General features: G+C 46.0%; 2 protein-coding genes across 4 annotated transcripts; one reads left to right on the forward strand and one right to left on the reverse strand.

Annotated features, from left to right (window-relative positions):
- Nucleotides 1-205: 205 nt before the first annotated feature.
- GFM1 (G elongation factor mitochondrial 1) lies at nt 206-21,394 on the reverse strand. Its single transcript, XM_065844438.2, has 18 exons — nt 21,283-21,394; nt 20,378-20,530; nt 19,583-19,715; nt 19,156-19,360; nt 18,322-18,438; nt 17,750-17,900; nt 14,913-15,067; nt 14,201-14,285; nt 13,251-13,388; nt 12,460-12,561; nt 11,894-11,950; nt 11,346-11,483; nt 10,312-10,394; nt 3,581-3,743; nt 2,399-2,543; nt 1,785-1,945; nt 1,085-1,138; nt 206-610 (listed from the first exon to the last, which is right to left on the reverse strand). The coding sequence occupies exons 1-18, from the start codon at nt 21,331-21,333 to the stop codon at nt 479-481; spliced, it is 2,223 nt and encodes a 740-aa protein (XP_065700510.1). The 5' UTR covers nt 21,334-21,394; the 3' UTR covers nt 206-478.
- Nucleotides 4,727-13,853, forward strand: LXN (latexin). Of its 3 annotated transcripts, none has more exons than XM_071812750.1 (6): nt 4,727-4,875; nt 5,583-5,645; nt 6,231-6,405; nt 6,846-6,982; nt 9,052-9,114; nt 12,733-13,853. In XM_071812750.1, the coding sequence occupies exons 1-6, from the start codon at nt 4,747-4,749 to the stop codon at nt 12,748-12,750; spliced, it is 585 nt and encodes a 194-aa protein (XP_071668851.1). In that variant the 5' UTR covers nt 4,727-4,746; the 3' UTR covers nt 12,751-13,853. The 3 variants fall into 3 exon arrangements, with proteins under 3 accessions (XP_071668851.1, XP_065700511.1, XP_071668852.1); XM_065844439.2 differs by lacking the exon at nt 12,733-13,853 and adding an exon at nt 10,001-10,771; XM_071812751.1 differs by lacking the exons at nt 4,727-4,875; nt 12,733-13,853 and adding an exon at nt 10,001-10,771 and having other exon boundaries at nt 4,891-5,601.
- Nucleotides 21,395-21,556: the final 162 nt, after the last annotated feature.

Below are 21,556 nucleotides of genomic sequence, written 5' to 3' on the forward strand. Positions count from 1 at the left end.
CGGAGGACCAAGCGATGCGGGTTCTCTGGACTGGATACATTAGGTGCAGGAGCCAGGCCTGGAGCACGGATGGGAAAACCGCTCAGAAGGGGATGGGGACCCGTCCCCAGTGCCCAGCCTGCTGAGTCTCCTAAATGAACATGTTCAAACTTTCAAACCCAGAGAAACAGTAACCAGCCCAGTCGCAAAATAATGGTGTATCAAGTAAAAACAAAACTGAAAATTATTTTAATACAAACAAATTAAGACAAATTTCAAGACAAATTATCACCGGTGTTTTAACATTTATATATTTTGTTGCTGAGCAGCATTTACACGTGATCGATTCCGTTGTAACCTCCCGGTGGCGTCTGAGAACACCACAAAGGAAGGATATCATGACGAAGTGACAAGTCCAAGTCCCAGCCAGCCCCGATCGCTTCTGTCGCTTTCAGAGAAGACTCTGAAAAACTGTTCAATGTGCTCAAGAGGAAAAAGATCAGCTCTTGGCCTTGCCCTTTTTCGCAGGAAGTCGCCCCGTTGCTTCGAGGTATTTGTTAATTATTTCTTCTTGAGTGCTGGGCGAGCACGGCTGATATTTACAGTATTCCATTGTATATTCACCCTTTCCCTGCAGAGTTGGAGAAAGAACAGTGTAGGTGAGGATGCTAAATGTGTCACAGCATTTACCAGCAGCACACACCCTCATCTGTGAAATAAGATGCAATAATCATTTACAACGCAGGAGACAAACACCATGGACTGGGGAGATGAGACATAAAACCACATGAGCAGTATCCGAACCCTGCTCTTTGACACAAGCCCACGGTTCCCATCTCAGAAGTGTGACAATTCTGCTTAAAACCTGAAAATGACGACGGTATTAGCGCCAACCCATTCACGTGCTCACAGAACACGAGACGTGGGACAGCAAATTTTACGTAACACACAAACTCGCCTGATTCAAATTCCTTCCAGGAGCACATAACTACAGACACATATATTATTAAAAAATAGTATCTTCATACGTATGTGATGATGCAAATCAGCGCACTTCATTTACACAAGTAACTGTGTTGTAGCAGAAAGTAGGGAGCGTACTCACCTCTGTGCAAGACCGCAGCTCGGTGGCGTATCCAAACATGTCATTCAGCGGCACCTGCAATCCAAGCAAACTATTCTTGTAAAAACGATCTTTTTCCATCAACTTCGGGTTATCAACCAATTAATCTCAATTACAATCTAAAGAGTCAGTAAAATCTGGCGCTCTTCGTGAACACCGCTGAGCTAATCATCTATTTTTGTAAAGTACCTCTTGTTACAACTCATTTACATTCACAATGTGTTTTTAGCAGGAAACACCAAAGTCTGAATGCAGCAGATAGCAGAATATCCCATCACCGGGCAAGAGATCCTAACACTTGAAATATCTCAAGATCACAACGCTAGACACAATTGGATGCAGAGAATAAATATGTTTTTAGAAGGGACATAGAAAAAGGGACACTGAAGACAAATCATGTGCATTTATCTGCAACTATTGCAGGTGGCAAAAAGCTCTTCCCCCTGTAGTGCTGCACCGCTGGCCCACCGCAAGAACCCTCAGTTCTGTGCCTTTCTCTGCCACCGTGTGATTTTGGGTTACCAGATTTATTAAAGCTGCATAATATGCTGCCGCGAGTTGGAAATTAATGTTGTGCTCATCCACAGGAAAATCTGGCTAAGAGTTTACACATCTTAGTCGATAAGTAAAACACTAAAGGAGTCAAAAGACAACGCAGGAAAAAGTCAGGAAGCACACAAACCTCGGCGTAGAGAGTGAAGTAACCCTCGGTGCCGTCCTGCCCCGTGATCACGCCGTGCCGGCGATTGATCCCCGCGATCACCGCTCCCTGGAACTCCGTGGGCGCCATCACCTCCACCGCCATGATGGGCTCCAGGAGGCGCACGGCCGCGTTCTCCATCGCTGCAGAAAAAAGCTTAACTAAATAACCAAAGGACAAGCCTGGCGTAATTTGGGATACCCCTACGCAAAGCAAAGCGGTGTCTGATGGTTAATGCTGCATGTTTCTTACATCACTGGGGCAAAAACATCATCAACTAGGTGGAATTCTGGCTCCCCCGCCTGGTATTGCTGAGATTGTGACGCTGGGAGGCACAGGCTGATAGGATGTTCTTTCCATACCTGTGTAAGGGTGAAGCTGTTGCTGTTTCTTTATTCTAGGAAAAATTATTCATATGACTAAAAGAATTATCGTGCCTCCCCCAAATTTCTATAAACTCTTGCATATATTCTGCTCCACATAACTGGCCAAACTTTAAATGGCAACAAACCAACCTACAAAGAGGAGGTGGTTAAATTCAGCTCCAACACTAACGCATCCAGCACAACCATGTGTTTGAACGACTGGATTTCTACCTTGCTTGAGGGCTCCTTCTCCCGCCCTGATGAAGGAGATCTCGTTGGAGTCCACCATGTGATGAGCACCATCCTCCAGGACGAAGCGCACCCCGGAGATCCTGTGCCCCGACACAAACCCCTTTTCACACGCGTCTCGGAATCCCTGGCAAATCATGGCTCAAGGTTAGCAGGTTTTAGACCAAAATGAAGCTTAAAAAGAAGAGCACCATTAACAACAGCCTATAAAGGACATGAAACTTGAAAAACCCAAACCAACAACAATAGCAACAAAAACCCTTTCACAATTTTTAGCAGCAATCCCTTATCTACCCAATGGACCTTCTTGCTTGGTAAGATGATGGAAGAACATAACAGTGGGGAAAACTTCATCCTCAAGCATTTGAAAACTTTGGCACCATGGTTTGATCCTGGTATTTTTAAGAACAGAAGTCATGAAACAAGCCAAGAAAAAGAAATGTCCTCAGGATTTTCTTCATTAAGGGACTGCACAGCCAAAACCTGAGAGAATGATCTCTGTGGAAAGAACTACTCTCACCACTAGTCTGAAGATTATTTGAAGACCGCATGCTTTTTCCAGGATTTGGCAAAAATCTTTATATGTTGCATCATAGAATAATGAAGGAATTATTTTAGGTTGATCCACTATTGTAAGAATTCAAAGATTGTGGTAGGTACTACTTAAAGTAATAGGTGATAAATCATATGGTTACAGAGAGACAGACACAGGAATCCCACAGAAGAGATTAAAACGAAAGAATATTTAGTAATTTATGCAGGCAATCCAGCTTAATTACAGTTTCCTACACCAAAAAAAAGTCACATATTTCGGGGTTAGAGACAAGAGCCACAATTAAAAGCAGAAAACGGGCAATTAAGAAGCAGAGGCAGCAGCAGGAGGCCTGTCTGACCACAGCAGCGGGCAGCCCACCCTCTGCACCGCTGCGCAAATGAACACGCACGCACACCAAGGAAAACAAACAGCAGCTTCCACAGCAAGTGGAAAACCGCGGAATGCCGGGTATTAAGCAAAACCCCGCAAATTTGATTCTGCTTCCACCGAAGCAATGGGAAAAGCCTCCTCGCCTCGGGCAGGGCAGTCACAGTAAATATTGGCGGTGTGGGAGGAAAACAACAAGAATTGGTATTTCTTGTATCACACGCACAAAAAACGCTTTGTACCTTTTCAACAGCAGGCACGAATTGTTTTGGAATATTTGTGCCAACGGTTCTGTCTTCAAATTCCAACTTTGTGTAGTCCTCTGGATCCAGGGGCTCCAGGGCGCCGATGACTTTCCCGTACTGTCCCGCTCCACCCGTCTGCTTCTTGTGTGTATATTCAAACCTAAGGACAGACAAACCCCACATTACTCATTACACAAACCACAGTGCTCTAAGGAAAACGTTCCCAACCTGCATTTTGCTTTATTCCATTCGGTTACGTGTAACCAAAATGTCTAAACACCGCGGCAGCGGCTGAAACATCTGAGGATATTTAATGCCTAAAGAAGCAGCACCACGATTCTTCATCTTCCAAGTGGGAAGCTGAGGGGTTGCAATGAGTTAAACTTCTCAAAACACAACCGCAAAATCAAGCGGCAAGCAAAACTAATAAAGCCTGCTTACTTTTGGGCTGAATACTGAATAGCAGCATTTTTGTTGCTGTTTTCTGCAAACACCTACAGTTTCCACCCACAAAGTACTTCCATGTTAAGTGCAGACCCTGCACAAGGGGATAATCAGGGGGAAAGCTTGTGAATATGAACTGTTGTAAGTTTTTTTAAGTGAAGCTGGAGGGATCTGAGGTCTCTGTGAAACACAGAGGTCTCTCCGGGCTGGGGAACAGGAGGCTGAAGGGAAGGGGGAGCTGCTCGCTCTGGTACTGGGAGAGAGGAGCTTGGAGCCAGGGTGAATGGGGCTCTGCTCTCACAGAACAAGCGATGTGATAAACGGTCTCAAGTTGCACCAAAGGAAGTTTCGACTGGATATTGGGATAATTTCTTCATAAAAAAGGGCTGTGGGGGATTGGAACAGGCTGCCCAGGGCAGTGCTGGAGTCACCATCCCTGGGGGGTTGAACAGAGATGAGGTTCTCAGGGATGTGGGGCAGTGCCAGGGGCGGGGAACGGTTGGACTCCGGGATCCTGGGGGTCTTTTCCAACCCAAACGATTCTACAGGCCCGCCGGTTCCACCCGGCTGTGGGCGCAGCCAGGGCCCCAGGGCCGGGACAACCCGCGGCCCCGGGCGGGCTGAGGCGGCCCCGGGCGGGCTGAGGCGGCCCCGGCCCGTCCTGCTCCTCCCGCCCCGCCCGGCGCTTCCTGCGGGAGGAGGAAGCGGCTCCGCCCGCCATGGAGGACCCGGCGAGCTCCTTCCGATTCCGCCGGGCGGCGGTTGCGGCCGCCGGGCTCATCCGCTACCGCCGGGGGGGCCCCGGCCGCGGGCTGGTGCTGCGGGACGTGCGGCGGGGCCGCGGGCCGGTGAGCGCCGGGACCCGGGTGTGGGATCTGAGGGGATCGCGTTGGGATCCGGTTCTGGGGGTGGCAGCGGCTCTGCGTGTCTCCCCACGGCATTTAACCGCGGCTCCGGTCCGGCAGAGCCCCCAGCGCCGTCCCTCGCAGGAGGATGCTCTGCTCAGCCCAAACTCACACGGACCGGTTCTGCGTTTGTTGGCAAACGTGCTAGAACAAGGTTATTACAGCAACACCGACCTGCTGGTGCGAGTCGCTCTGCTAGGCATCCAAAAAACAGACAATATACACAACAAAGCGCAAACGGACTTGGTCTAAGAACCTGATTAAGGCGCTTCGGTATTTAGCCAAGCCGCACATTGTTGGATGGAATCACAGAATCGTCTTGGTTGGCAAAGGCCTTTAAGATCATCAATTATTAACACAACACTGCCAAATCCACCTGTGAACCACGTCCCAAAGAGCCGCAACACACAGGGGGCCCAAACACAGCAATTAAGTGGATACAGGACTGGAAATGGGTGAGGAGGCACCAACCAGACGCTCCCCCAGCTGCACATCAAATGAGCGATCTGAACACCGCAGGGAGAAATAAAAGCCTTGTCCTAGCTCGGAACGGACCGCGCTGCAGTTTCACAATAACCGCAATATTTTCCGCAATGCGAAGTAATTCAACGTTCTACAAAATCAATGCTCTTCATGTTTTCCTTATTTAGGACATCGGTGATGCTGGGCGTAAGTACCACCTGGAATTTGTGCTGGAAGACTTGAACGACAAAGTGAGTTTAGATTTATTTCATTTATACACTCCCCTGGGCAGAAGTTGGCACCACTGATGTGTAATAAAGAGCCAACACGCTTTGCCAACACCGAGGGTGGTGGGAGCACCAGTTAATAATACTTGGTATCGTGTTTTGGATTTTTCTATACTGCAAATAGGGGAAAAAAGAAAGAGAAGGCTCCAATTTTACCAAATGCAAACCTCCATTTCTTATACTGTAAAAGCCCCAAACATCTGGTACCTACCACTACGACACAGAAAATGCTGGAGGGGTGACAAGGACATTTCAGTGTCACTCAATTTTGAAGTTATTTGAACCCATTACTCCAACTGAAGAGCACAAGTGACACTGCGCACCACAAACACTGCCCTTCCTGCCACTGCAGAAAGAAAACTGCCCCTGTAGTATCTTCACTGAAATATTATGAATTTAACCTTGTCTTAAATAATCACAAATCTCTACGGGCCAAGCTTAGAGAAAACAGCAACCACATATGTAAAAAAAACCTTTTGGAAGTGCAAATGACCAATGTTGTATGTGTATTTAACCAAATATTAACGCACACCCTTAACTCTGTAACAGGACAGCACTGTTAACTGCACTGCTGAGGTTCTGTATCATCTGGGCAACAGAAACACCCCTCCCGATGTGCAGTTCATGATTGAAGGAGAACTCGAGAGCAGCGATGAAGCAGATCAGCAGTTCTACAACCAAATCAAGAGCCTGGAGAAGGAGCTTGTGGCAGAAAACATACCAGGTACAACAAAGGGCTTCGGGCGAGAAGGGCGTTTTGGAGACGAATACATTGCTTCCCTTTCTCTTATTTAGGGTGGTGCGTCAATCACAACGCTACTAAATTAATCACTTCCAAAATCCAGAACTGAAACGTGGTTTGAGGGTGGTTGTTCTTGAGAACAACCTGCTACGTCACCTCTTCCTTCACCAGCGCCATACTCGCTGTGGAGAGTCCTTCAGACACCCCAGCTACAGTACCAGGGTCTGCTCCTCAGAGTAACCCCTGCCTTGAACACCCTATAGAACATATATGAAGAGTAAGAGGGAGGAAAACAGACAGTGATGATTATACGGAAGGTCTCTGACACAGCAAGGAACGTCTGCTACTAGGTGATGAGGTTCTGTTAACAGCCACAACTCCGTGCGTCTTGCTCAATGCATATTGTTTGTTTTGTTGGCCAGACAGCCACGGGAACGTGCCCCCGGCGCTGGTCCCCGTCCGCCTGCTCGCCTGGGCTGCCGCTGGCTACGTGATCTGGCAGAACTCGACCGAAGACACCGAGCTCCATCTCGCCCAAATCAAACACGTGAAGCAAGTGGTGAGTTACCCTCAGCGCCCGGCAATAAAACCGGTATTTAGGAGCCAAGCAGCTGCGCGTGTACTAGACTACGACTGAAGTTCTTAAGCAACAAACCTCAACTGTGTCTGAACTACTTGGTCTGGTTCATTTTTAAGCCAGCGTTTGCTTTTTGTTCCACCTACAATCACGAACACTCCAGTGTTTATTTAGACCGCTCCTCTCTTCATAGGTTTTGCTTGTAGAAGCTGTGTCTTCTTGGCAACACTATTATGTGCTTATTTAGTTAAGAAAATCAACTCTCCACTTGGAGGTCACAATGTTGATTACGGTTTTATGTGACTTTTTAACCCATAGTTAAGCGCAGGTGACAGCGTCCTTGCATCTGCATAACATGCACTGGAATATTGCCCTTCACCTCCTGATCTGCACCATCACCACAGTAACACCGCTCGACATCTCGGCCACATGTAGACAAATAGCAACGGGCTGCGCCTCAAATTCAGTAAAACACAATCTGCATCGTTTTTGTTTGCAATATTCCAGTCTCCACCTACTTGCTAGTTCACCTCAAAATGCTAATCAAGAAAGAAAGCACTGATTTAATTCCACTCTCAGTATTAACATTTTTTACTTTGTTCTTCCCAAACTTACTTTAAGTATTTTTTTTTTTTAAGTGGTGAGAATATCTTAAAATTAATTTTCAGTTGAGAAATTAATATTGCAGAAATGCTCTCTGATGTTTTTAAATGACCCAGTGAACATTTGCTGTAACATTCGCTTCAGGGACAGTCTTCCCCCAAGCTGAACAATTCAGTCCATTGGAGCAACGCTCTCAAACTTATATTAGCGTGATGAGCACCAATTAAGTTTACGATAAGAAAACTGAATTCAGGAAACAAGTCACAAGGCAGAAGTGGAACAGAACACTTCAGGACAACATCTTTTCCATTTTCACTTATTTCTGGGCAATCACCAGTCTGGGTTTGTCCCGAGCAGGTCTGGATCTGCCCTGAGCTAAGAAGTAAATACGACTGTCAAATCGCACTATAGCTATTCAAATTAATCGGGTCATTAGCTGCCGTTACCAACAGGCCTGGCAGACTGCTTACCTGGGACAGGCTTAACAGATAAACTTGGTTTTGAAGAATTATTATCAGAGCAAAGTTTGGTGAATCAATAGAACTCTGTAGATTTTCCCAGTCCTTCTCCGTTCTATTTGCAGAAAATATACTGTGAGTTAAGAATAACTCCTAAAAGGATGGTCAGGGAAGTTTAGTATGTAAGCTGGAATAGGGAAGTGGGACTTCACATTTAGAAAACCCAAAATATCTCATCAGGAGTGTTCAGAACAGACTTTCAGAGCCCTCATTGGGCCACTCAGAACAGCCGGTGAATTCCCACGCAGTTCTGGGTGTGCAGGAAGGGCAGAAACTCACTCTGGGCACAGGATGCGTTACCGTTTTGCTCCCTCTGATGGCTGTCGGAAAGCAGTTCACAGGGCTGCGCGCAAACAAGCTTTTAAAACCCTCTCTAACAAAGCAGAGCAATGTAAGGATAAGGCAGACAGGAGATTATTAAATAAACCTTAGTCATTTTGTTCCCTTTCCCTGAAAAACCGGTATGTAAAGAGTTGGTCCCGAAGGCCAGCGTATTTTCTGTCGCTTACACAATCACCGATACTTGTTACCCTCTGAACGGCCTCTGGAGTGTGTCCCAAGTCTTATCCTGTAGCCAGACAATTTTACTTAGGATTATTTGGGTTAAGTTGACACCTCTTCGAATCAGGTGTTCCTTTCCTACATGAGTTCCTCAAGTTAAGCTCTATCCCACTCCTCTAAAGGAGGAACTAGCACCGGTTTAAATTTCACTTTCAGTCTCTCAAACGCAATTTTGGAGTTCACAGAAATACAAACAGTATCTCTTTGTTTTGTTATAGTGACTAAGCTCCATCTGCTTTATTTGTTAACATGAGCTACTAGTTTTAGAAATATATTGGAGAGTTTTTATGCTAACCAAAAAGAACCAATTCGCTACTTCTAAGGCGTGGGGAAGCCCCAAATTCTGCCCTTTTCATCTTGTCTTTGCAGAAGAGAAGCGATGAGCAGCTTGAATTTGACTACGTGATTTTACTCCACGACGTGGTATCCCAGGTAAAGTCTTATTTCTAGAAACCCTTTTTGTGTACGTGTGCGTGTATTTTTGATTTGTTTCTGAAGCCTGCGAACTGTGCAACCTCCAGCTCAGACACACACATGGTTGGGTGTTCACAGACCTGACGCCGGGAGCTCAGTTAAACAGAGTGAGGTTTGGGCAACGATCACCCACCCGTCTCAGCATCGCCAGCTTCTGCCAGCACACACTCATTTTCATCTATTTCCGGGCCCTTCTTTGGTTCCCAGAACACTATTTCCATTGCGTGCTATTCTCCATCAACATTTTGCGATCTAAGCAAGCATTTTCATAAGAATAATGCAAAAAATGGGGCTGGCATTAAACCAGAAGCTCTCGACTATGCCAACCTCCTGTAACAAATCACCCACCGATAACAACTGGAGATCTCATCCCACTTCCAGCTCTGCTGCTTCCTACCCCATGGCACTCCCAGTTAAGCTGGGGCATCTGTAGTGGTTTTAGTTCCTACGTTTTCTATTCCAAATTCCTTGGAAGTAGCAGCTAAATAACTGCAGAACAAAAGGTTCTTCATTGTTTGGTGAAGGGTGGGTGTCCCAAACATCAACAGCACTGACGGCAAGAGGGATAAAAGGACACAGACGTGCTCGAGCTGCAAAACCTGTCTAGATGGAAGGAAAATGCAGCTGCAGCAGCAGGGAGCACAGCACAGGCTGACAGAAGCTCACAGGAGAATTTCAGATACTAGGACAGCTCAGCAGGACGGTGTTTTATCACGCTTGCACCATCACTGCTGCATGATCAACCTGCTTATCATCAGCCCAGGTGTTACAGCGGTCAAGTCCCGTTCAGTATCATTCAATAAACCACCCTCTCGCTTCCTATGGTTTTGTTTCCTACCCACAGGACATCATTCCCTGGCGAATTACAGTTCTCTGGCACCCCCAGCGCGGCGTTCAAGTCACACGAGCAGTCAACCAGGACACGCGCCAGTGTAACGGAGCGGCAGGTGGTGCCGCGGCAGGAGCTCCAGCGCCACAATGAGCAGCTGAAGGGAGGGCAGAGAAGGTACCAAGAAAAAAGTCCTTTCTCCAGTCAGCTTTTCCTGCACACCGCGCTTTGATCTGATCATCCCAAATGCACTTTCTCTGCTACGTAATCAAATTCTGCATCAAAACAGATTTAAAAAAACCTCTGTCAATAGAGAGGAGACTTACGGCACAGGCGCGGAGATGTTCTCCCTAAAGGCGACTTTGGGCTTTCCCGTGGTGCAAGGGCAACCGTATTCTCTTTCCATCCTCTGCAGGAAGAAAAGCAGAATGAAATACAGAGTTGCTCCATTGGAACAATACACTGGAAACAACTTTATTTGCAGATCTTGCTGACACGAGAAGCTTAATCAGGGTTAATCAGTTTTTTGGTTTGGGGTTGATTGATTTTTGGGGTCTTGGTGGTTTTGTTTGTTTGTTTGTTCTTCTTTTTATGTTATGAATTTTTCGCTGTCATTCTGCAGTCATCCTTGTTCGGGTTCTATAGCTTTAGATGCAATAAGAGGGAACAGCATTCATTATTTTACTCAAATTTAAGCTTTCCGACAAAAAGCCACCTTTTCTTCATTCTGTCAACATTTCAGATGCGTCAACTTGAAAGAAATGAATAAATCACTGTAAGTAACTATTCCCTCCTGCCTGTGTCACCTCTTATGGAAGCACACATTTAAAAACACAGAAACGGAATATTTCTCTCTCCCGTAGGAAACGGCTACAGTAAAATCAGTTACAAGCAAAGGCTGCTAAAGCAAAGCGTACCACTTAATACATAATTTTTAATGGATTTGAACATTAAAAATATTCCAGGCAGACCTTTCGTTTAAATAGTTTACAAGCCTTCAAACTAGAACCACTGCAGAGAGAGAATCTTCAAACGTTGACTAAGAAGTGGAGCTCTTCCCTAAGCTGTAGTGTTGTTCACGTTAATGTCACGGTGCTTTCTGCTGGGAAAATCTCAAAACAGCTGTGACACCATAACCCACATTGACACAAAAGCAAATGGAGTTGCGCACCTGCAAATACCCTGTAAACCTGACATCAGCTTATGCAGCCAATTACAAAACAAGGCTTAACGGCTGGCATTAATTAGCCCACCTGCAGATAGATTTTGGTACAGCAATGCAATGTCTCTGCCAGAAAGGAAGGAGGATTCTTGGGAAAACAGACAAAAGCAGAGTCCATGAATCTGCTTTCCAAATTACCTGGGCATAGATCTCCAGGTGCAGCTCCCCCATTCCAGAAACTATGGTCTCTTTGCTCTCATCATCAAAATGGGTTCTGAACGTGGGGTCTTCCCTCGTGAAGCGGCTCAGGCCTTTTGCAAATTTATCAAAGTCATTCTGAAAATAAAATTAACACACGCAAGAAAACGTGAATTCAACACCCAGAAGTCAAGCAACAAAAAGGCCTCGGATTTTCCGATCAGCTGCTCAGCGCTTCTGCTCTCCTGAGGTTGTTTTCTGAAACGCGGCCATACGTTTATAACTGTATAATATTTATTCCTCCAGTTACTTCAAGCCCACGTTCACCCAGGTCAAAGGCAATTTTTGCTATGGCCACGCGGTTCCATCTGACGCGGTCACATGCCAAGTTATCCGAGTTATTTCTTCCTAAGTACTTTGGATAGAACATTTTAAACACTGCTCATTTAGTCTGTGGTTCCGTATTTAACCACTAAGCTGCATAAAATGATAAAAGCAGCAGAGGAAAGGTAAGCCAGTCAAAAAAAGGTTGATTTGTAGGCTCCTACCTTGTTGGAAGGCTTCATAGCTACTGAAATGACGGGATCAGGGATGTGAATTGATTCCTGCAACGACCATAAGGGAAGAGATCATTTTGATACAGTCGGGTTCACTACCCTGGCGAGGTAATTCCTCCAGAAAATCTGGTCACAATAACTCAGGGTTACAAATGGGGATGACTGTTTTACTTATCTAGTTTGTATCTGATATCACAGCACTGTTGCCTGAATGCAAATTGATTTCTGTTTGGATTTCTTACTAATTAGAAGACTCTGCTTCCTATCAGATTCTGTAAATGTATTTAAATACTAACACAAATACATAGCTTAATATTCTGGGATGACTGCATCCACTTTTACCAGCCCAGAACAGTTTGCTAACAGATGTGTGTCTCGCACATACCACACTTCTGGATATTCAGACTTCTTGAGCTAAAACAAACGATCACAAAAAATATTTGTGGTTGCACATGCATCAAAAAAACATCTAAACTGAACAAATGATGACAAACTTTTACACCAAAATCCTGGTAAATTCCGACGCACGAGGCACCCAGATGAAAAGGGGCACTCACCATGGAAATGTCAGTACTGGTTTTATCGGTGAACGTATCCCCACTGGCACAATCGATTCCAAACAGCGCGCATATGTCTCCTGCGTAAACCTCATTTATGTCCTTCAGAAAGAAAAGCTCGCTGTTTAGGTAACACTGAAAGGCATATTACACACCACACCTGCTTTTGGAAGATACATAAATACTGTGTTTAAAAGCTTGAAGTTAAGCTCCTTTGAAACCCCCAGCTTTGATAAAATGCTCTGTGCACCTTTATTCTCTCTTTATTCCAAGCACAAACAGGAGACCTGAGCTCGGATGCTGATCTATTGCAGTGTAAGGATGTGAAGCAAGCGACACGCCAAGGTCCACGCAGGCCAGGCCCAGCACAGTTCAGGAGTCTTAAACAGGAAAGGTTGCTATTTGCAGCTATTTGAGAATTAATTTTAAGAATTGTATTCAATAATCATACGGAAGAAAACTTTTTTTGTGTGCTTTGTCAATCCTATCTCCCCTCTCCCAGAAGCAGGGAAGATGGGGATAAAACCACAGCTGGCTTTCTCCAGCCATCACCTCAAAGCTATTTTGTAATGCATCTTGGGCAAAGATTCTTCCACTTGAATGGAAATAACACACTAGAGGTCACTCCAGTTTCTTGTAGAGCTCTATTAATTGCCACAGGCAAGTATGAATTAACCACAAAAAGAGGAATTTGACATATCCCATCATTCAGAGACTGCTAAACCAGCTTCTCGCTTTTCAGCTACAGTGGCTCCAAAGGTGATGGCGTGGATTGTACATCCCACACTCACCTCCATGTTGTCCGAATGCATCCGGACGAGCCGTTGTACACGCACTTTCTTCCCAGTTCTGGTGTTATAGATATAATCCGATTTCTTCAGCATCCCCTGGTAGACCCGAACGTAGGTTAACTGCCCAAAACGGCCAGCCTGGAATCAAAATTCATTACAAATCAGATATAAGCATTCTGGGAGCCGAGAGCACTACGACTCAAAGCACCATCTGCGCAGGTGAGTAAATGTTTCTGGTTTGAATTTACACACTAGACAAGTCAACAAAACTTTCTGCACTATAGTCTCAGCTTTCATTTGACCTGCTACTCTCTAGGTAGCAAACTTGTTCGGTTAAAACACAACCTTTTCTTCTCCAACTGTCTTGTGCTCCATTGTTTTCAACTGCAAACAAAACCAGGATTTTTCTCTGAAAGTATTTAAAATAAGCCCCCAAAGCGTTCATGTTTTAACTAAGAAAGTCATGAAGTATTTGAGGCTCATAACCCGCTTTAAAACTTTCATCTTGGCAGCGTTTGATACATTTGTGGATTTTATGGTTGAAACCAGTTTTTAAAAATAAGTTAAATTTAAATTGAATTAAAACATAAACTGATTTTAAAATTCATTCTACATAAGTTTTGGCAGCACTATCAGTTTGGACTCACTCACTCTATTTTCAACTCAAATCACAAACAATGAATTTGGATCCCTTCCTTTATCCTTTAGAGTTAACACAACGCGAGTACAACTTCTGTTGCGAGGAATAAAGTCAGGTAGGTAATGTTCCGGGTGGCTGCTCTCCAGAAACTTCCAGTCCAGCTTTACTGCACACAGAGTGACCAAGAGAAAAAGCCACCACACTGAAAATACAAAGTTTTAATTGTGCGCTTTTCCTGCAGCTCTTGCAGGGAACACCCCACTTCCCTACTGGTTTTGCTGCATTAGAAAGGCAATTGGGACCAGCTTACCTCCAGTTTAAAAGCAAGGCCTATAAAAGGTTGGGAATCGTCTCGAGCGGAGTTCAGTAGAAACTTGGTTTTGTCCTCAGAATCCCTTAAAAACAGGGATGGGAAAGGGGTTTATGTCATGAAGCAAACACAGCAGCCTCATCCAAAACGTGAGCCCAACCTCAGAAAGTCCCCCAGGCCTTTAGTTTCACAGCTTTATAAAAGAGACTTAAAAGTCACGCTCAGAAAGTATCTCAGAGAAACTGCAGCAGATTCCAAAAAGGGTGTCGAAACCATGACAAATATCACTGGTCCTTCACACCATCCAGCTGTTTTGCTGTGAAAGCAATTCATCAATCAGACACAACTCAGGAGCGAATCCGTCTCAGAGGGACAGCGCGTCTACCTCAACAAACACGGCCCAAGAATAAAATCTTGTTTACACATCTCAGATGTGCTCTCTACTGTAGGCATTGTTTGAAGAATTGCCATAAATGTCTAAAGAAATCTTATCAGACAATAATTTTTGTCAAATCAAACATTTCATGTGTGTTTCAAATACCAGTATAAGCAGTAATGCTCAAATGAGAGATGAGCTTTCTTAGCTTTGGAAGTCTGTGCAAAAATTACGGTGGTGTTATTTAATACAACTGGTAAAAGATGGTGTATTTTGTAAGTAATGGTTCCTGCTACCCAATTCCAAGACCACTCTGTCTGCTCAGCGTATACTCACCCCTGGTTGAGAATAGCGTAGTTCTCCACCTCCGAGGGGTTGGGGAGATATTCCAGGACGGCATCCAGCAGCGGCTGCACCCCCTTGTTCTTTAAAGCGCTTCCCACGAGCACGGGGGTAAAGGATTTCTTCAGTGTTGCTCTTCTGATGGCGAGCTGGGGAAAAAACATCAAATATCAGTGCATTCACCTCCTGTAAAACCTTCAGGAGTGCGACACAGAACCTGCCAAGCACCAGGGCAGATTCTTTTTCTCTCTCTACTCCTGGAGTAAAGCAGCTGCTCCCACACAGTCTCCTGTACAACCTACACAAGAGCTTCCCATAAAACCTGCTCACCACAATTCTACAGAAGCGGAGAGTTAGTTTTTTTATCCCCTTTCATCTTAAATTCGACTTAAAAATGAAAATCCCCAAGGTAAATATACACTAACCCCAAAATAATTTCTTGATTCTCTGCTGGTAAAGTCAAGATTCTTCATTTCTGTTTAGGATGCCTCATTACCCCCTCTTCATTTACATTAGTAAACAATATACATTTAAATTTGTGAAAGCAAGATGCTTCAGTATTTTAAACTATGGAAAACTCTCCTGGAAGAAGTCAGGCAGGGAAGGGATACGTGGGTGTCATCACCATTTTTTGATGACAAAAGTTTTAAAGCACAACAGAAGAACATAATCACCTACGGACCTGCTGAATCTGCACCATCCTGGGAATCTTCCCAGGACGTCCCAGCAAAGGGAGCAAGAGAAACAAGCTGTACAGTCACCTCGTGCTTTCACGTGGCGTTGCAAAGCAGAACTGAGCATCATCCCGTGATCGCAGCCACCTTCCGCACAGCTGACAGCAGCTCTTGGTCCCCATAATCAATCACTGAAGCCAAAATTGCCGCCTGGGTCCCACATCTCCCTGCCACTAGAGGATGTCACCTCCCCGTGCCCAGCCAGGCCCTCGCTCCAATCACCAGCCGCTCCTGTCAGCTTTGAGAAGCCCAAATAAATTAGATCTCCTTGACAGCGAAGACAGTTAACCACATCATCTAATCTGGGAGATGCTTGGTGCACCCAAAGACAGAGGGCTCAGCTATCTTCATAACTAACAGAACAGTGGTTCTTTAAATTTGTTGCTCTAATGACTTCACACACATAGTAAAAGGAAAGAACAAGCGACATGAGCAATTCTGCTGCTCTAGCCCAGGACTGCTGGACAGACAGATGTGCTGATGCCTCGTGGTTTTATTCATCCACGTGTTTTCTAATGAAGCAAACACGACTGCAATTTATCCTCATCAACAATTACTCTGGGGAAGAAAAGTGATTTTATTTTCACATCAAGATCACTATCACGAGTGCCCCACCGAGTACCTGGGGCACTTTTTGCACAGCATTATGGAGGGCGGCAAATCAGGGGACGTTTAAGCAGCTGATCGTCAGCAAACATCATACGCTACGACTGTGGCACCCAGGAGTGATGCTTCGCGTCATTTCCACAAAAAGATATTTTCAGTGGAAATTTGGCTGCTGGCCACTGAAAGAAAATCCATCTTCAGGGACGTATTAGCACAGACTAACCTGCGTCTGCAACGCTATCGCCATTACAGCTGTAATTAATTGGCTTTCAGAAGTAGGAAGCAGAGGTATGCTGAATAGACAGATTTATCTCAGGAACAGATTGCCTTCCCAGCAGGAGCTTATCAAAAAGAGTTTCCTGCTCAACATCTCTCACCTCTTACATCAATCCAGTGTATTCACGTTGGTATCGTTCCCTCTGCCCGGCAAAGGACAAATCCTTACAGGCCTCTAAAAGTGCTGTTACATCTCTATCAAAGCGAGAAGGGCTGCTTTGTAACAGGAATAGCTCAGGCTTCACAAAATAATATTTAATTACCGGAGTAACTGAATGGCTGGTTATAAGAGACACATTTGATCAGTAAAAAACTCTTGTGCTTTCATCTCAAACCAAGTTTGGATATGGATTCCTGCCTACTCTTCCTCGAGATATTAATCACCGGTAGATCCCCCTTACAGCCAAGCCAATTAAAAAAAAAACACAGTAGCACAGTGGCAGGATCTGCATAAAGACTGTGCCAGTGCAGCTGATCTTCCCAGAGCTCCCCACCACCTTTGATTTGGTGCACATGTGCTTGAAGAAACAGCGATACCCAGCTGTCAGCAGAAAAACCATTTTCAGCCATTACTTCCATAAGCATCCCTTTATGTTGGCATGCTCATAAGTATTTCATTAATAAATCACAGAGCAATTTTTTTAACCCTCCTTCAAGAAATGCAATTATCTTTTTTTGGTTTTGTGGCAAACTGCATTTTGACCTGGATTCTTTTCCTCTGGAGTCTCCCAGTAAAGCCACTCCAGTTCCCTTTTAGTGCACCGCTCTTTTCACATCTCGTTTTCACATTTTCTCATTTCAGATGTAATCAGTGCAAGCACAAAACAGGGCAGGAATTCCTTACAGCACCTCAACAACCGAAGTGCTGTGGGACAGGATGCAAGTCACAGCCATCAAGGTGTAACATGGCAAGGCAAAAGAGCAACAAAAATGACTAAATGTACCTTTGAGTCACTTGCTGGTCACCAAAGGGCACACACAAGCTCAGACCTACCTACACAAATCTAACCAAATGAATAAATTTGGAACGGGCCCTAAGCAGGGCGTACAGTGGGGATTCACCTCTGGGAGATGACACTTGTATCGCAGAACTCAAGTGAATAAAATTTCCTCAAGAGTTCAAGAAATTTTCATTGGGGGACCAGGGGGAAGAGCAGATAAGGACACCAGAGTGAGATAACAGTGCTACAGGAAGAAGAACCACAATGAAGTTACCTTTAACTCGGCAGTCGTAGGAATCTTTTCTTCCAAAAACAGCTCCCCAAGCTGATCATCCGAGTTGGCCACACATTCAATCAACTCCCGACGTCTCTCTGCAGCCTCGGCTCTGAATTCAGCTGGAATTTCATCATACCGAAGAGTCTGGCTACACATAAATAACACACCCACGCTAAAGAAATGCCACATGAAACAACCTCCCGCCCACTAATCACTGCGATGATCAAGAGAAATTCACTGTTGATATGGATATTGACAAAAAATAAACACATAAGGATATCAGCAAGTTATCAGTGATGCTTTAGCAGGAGAGGGTTTCTTCCCAGTCCTGGCAGGAGTCTGCGAGGACACAGGACAACCTGTTCAACAACCTGCAGCTTCCCATTGCTAAACCCAGCCCTGCGGCATCGCTTTGCTGGAACCTGGAGAGCGATAACGCAGCCCGAGCACAACCCGCATCCCCAGCTTCCCAAAGAGGAGGCTGTTGCACCTCTGAACAGAAACTACAGGCAGCTTTACTCCTACAAAGAGTCGCTCCAGCTAAGAAAAACACAAGTTTCAAAACTCACCCAAGTGCGCCATCAAAATATATAGCTCTTTCTTCAATAAGATCTATAATTCCCTTGAAGTTCCCCTCCAGCCCAATCGGGATCTGAACAAAAGCTGCGTTGTGTTTCAACTTGGATCTGAAAGAGTGAGCAAATATAAATTAGTTCAAGGAAAAAAAACCCAACCGTTTCTATATATGTGGCCCAGATGGTCTTTGAACAACATCCCATTCCTACAAAACCATTATCTTCTGTTCTTTGGACTGTGCCAAAAACGCACCGATGCTGATGAAAAACGCCTGGTTGCATTTTAAGGTGACTGCCAGCCATGACATCCCCCAGGTACAGAGAGCAGCTCCCATGGGAAAGGATGCAGCGCAAACTGGTTCCAGATTAACCACCTGATCTGGGGCGTTGCTGCTCCCTTATTGTATAATAACGCTCATATCTCTCAGATCAAATCGGGCACAGGTAAGGAGTGAGCAGGACTTCTGGTGTTTGAATGAGAAACTGTCTGACCCGCCGTCATCTCCCTGCTGTGACCTACAGCTCGTTTGCCACCAGGATGCAGGAAAAAGGCTGTTTTCAAAGGGGCTCCAAATATATTTCCAAAACTAAAAAAAATACTAAAAGCCCAACTCTTAGGCACCGCAAACCTGGGCTGACACTAACATTTGTTTTTCTTGAGAAAACGGAGACTTGCTATAGGTCAGATTAAGATTTAACCTCAAGTTGGGTATTATCCAAAACTGCGACTACAGACCCCACAAGAGAAAGCTTTTCAATATTCTTAGTATTAACCTCCTATGTGAATAGTTCTGAATTATCTCCCAAATGATTTTAAATGATAAATACCTCAGCTGTTGTACTGCTCTGGTTGGACTAGAGCCCAGTCTGTCCAGTTTATTGATGAAGGTTAAAAAGGGGACGCCGTAACGTTTCATTTGCCTGTTCACAGTGATGGTCTGGCACTGAACTCCTCCAACAGCACACAGAACCAGAATAGCTCCGTCTAGAACTCTGAGAGATCTCTCCACTTCGATTGTGAAGTCCACGTGTCCTGAATAACCAAAAAAACCCCCCACATTATTCATAGATGACAAAAGGTAACGAGGAATTGCTTTCTCATAGCTGCAGAAAAGAGCAACAGCCAACAGGATGAGTCTTCAGGTCTACAGAAAGAGTCCTATTAGCTCAACCTGACTAAGGAACATAAAGACAGCGCTGTGCACTGTGTATAACCAAAGGAACAGCCATCGAACGTGTTCAGAACTGTCGTTACCTGGTGTGTCGATGATGTTGATGTTGGTGTCTTTCCACATAGTGTACGTGGCCGCAGACTGGATTGTGATCCCGCGCTGCCGCTCGAGCTCCATGGAATCCATGACAGCTCCGACTCCATCCTTACCTTTCACCTTAGGAAAAAAAGCAAAACAAAATTTAAAAATGTAGTTCCAGAGAGTCTACTAAGAATTCTGCATGTGCACGAGTGATGCTTTGTATGCTGAGCATCATCCTTCACACAGTGAAGAAAAGCAGACATGGCAGAATCGCTTGGAATTCTTGAACTACAAACAAGTTTGATTTCGGTTTTTTTGCAGCTGCACCTGCAACTCGAACGTGTTTTGCTCTCTTGAGGTTCATTCCTGAAAAAAAGTCATCAGAAAGCTGGGGTAAATTATGCTTCACTCTGAAGCTAAAAATCATATCCCTCTGTTCTCTGTTTCTAAGTCATCTGACTCCACCAAAAGAAACACACATCTTCCTTTGTATTTACCATGGAGATGGTAAGGGAAAAGTAAGTCTTGAAATAAGATTCAGTGTTCTGCAAGAGGCAGAACACTGCAGTAAAGGAGGGATCGCTTTCTACCCCCTTACCCTCTACTTATTTTTAAAAGGGTGCTGGTGAAACCAGCAGAATTCAGGATTCCTTCTCCAGAAGAGCCGCACTAGGCCAAACAAATGTTGCTCCCCCAGCCCACGCACTACACTGTGCAGTCACAACAACATCACGATGGCACCCAGGTCGCTCAGCCCACAAAGCCCAGCTCTGCTCTGAAGTCCTCCAAGAGCCGACCTCGTGCATTTGTGCGATCCTGCCCGTATAGAAGAGGATTCGCTCTGTTAGCGTTGTCTTCCCTGAGTCAATGTGGGCCGAGATCCCGATGTTGCGGATCCTCTCGTTGGGAAGTGCTCCTGTAGAACAGTGTCTGCACCAGCTCCAGAGGGACTGAAAGGCAAACGGGGATCGCTGGTTTAGTTTGGAGCTGATCAAACACAGCTCGCTGCGCCAACAAATGAACTCCCGGTCCATCAGCTTTTCTATGACAAATGAGTCGTAGAATCACAGACTGGTTTGTGTTGAAGGGACCTTCCCAGCTCCCCCAGTGCCACCCCTGCCATGACAGGGACATCTTCACCAGCTCAGGTTGCTCAGAGCCCCGTCCAGCCTGGCCTGGGATGTCTCCAGGGATGGTTCATCCACCACCTCTCTGGGTACCTGGGCCAGGCTCTCACCACCCTCAGGCCAACAATTCCTTCCTCATGTCCAGCCTGAATCTCCCTCTTTTAGTTTAAAACCATCACCCTTGTTCTATCACAACAGGCCCTGCTCAAAAGTCTTGTTGTCCGCGTTTATCACAAAACGCCCTTCCCGGGGTCACCTCACAGCCAGACAAGCCCTCCCCACTAAGCCCGGTTTTGCCAGTCCCGCCTTTACGTTCCCAGCCCACGCCGCTTTGCCTCCCGCTCATCTGACCGAACCGCTGCACGCTTTCCCGCTTTTGGACGGTCTGTCCTCCCCAGCTCGCTAACGGGGATGTCGACCCGACCCGACCCGACCCGCCCGGAATACCGAGCCGCTGTGTCCCCTCCCGCGGTCACGGCGCTCTCGGGCCCTCACAGGCCCGGCCGAGCCCCGTGCTCCCCGCAGGGCGCCCGCGCTGTCCCGTCCGCTCCTGAGGAAGCGATGGCGGCCTGTACCTGCTGCTGCAGCCGCCCCGGGGCCAGGCCGGTCCGCAGCGCCCGCAGCATGGCCGCGGCTCCCGGCTCCTCACGGCTCCCGCCTCCTCCTCCCGCCCCTTCCGGGACAACGCGCATGCGGAGCGGAGCGGGGCCGGGGCCGCTCTCCGGGGCAGCGGGCGGCGCGTCCGGGGGCGTCCCGGGCGGGAAACCACGCTGATGGCGGGGGGACCCTCAAGAAATAGCGGGTCACGGCAGAGAAAGAGGAGGGGGAAGGTTTTAGTCCCTCGTTCTC

This window comes from Patagioenas fasciata, chromosome 9 (assembly GCF_037038585.1).
Source record: "Patagioenas fasciata isolate bPatFas1 chromosome 9, bPatFas1.hap1, whole genome shotgun sequence".
Taxonomy (NCBI): domain Eukaryota; kingdom Metazoa; phylum Chordata; class Aves; order Columbiformes; family Columbidae; genus Patagioenas; species Patagioenas fasciata.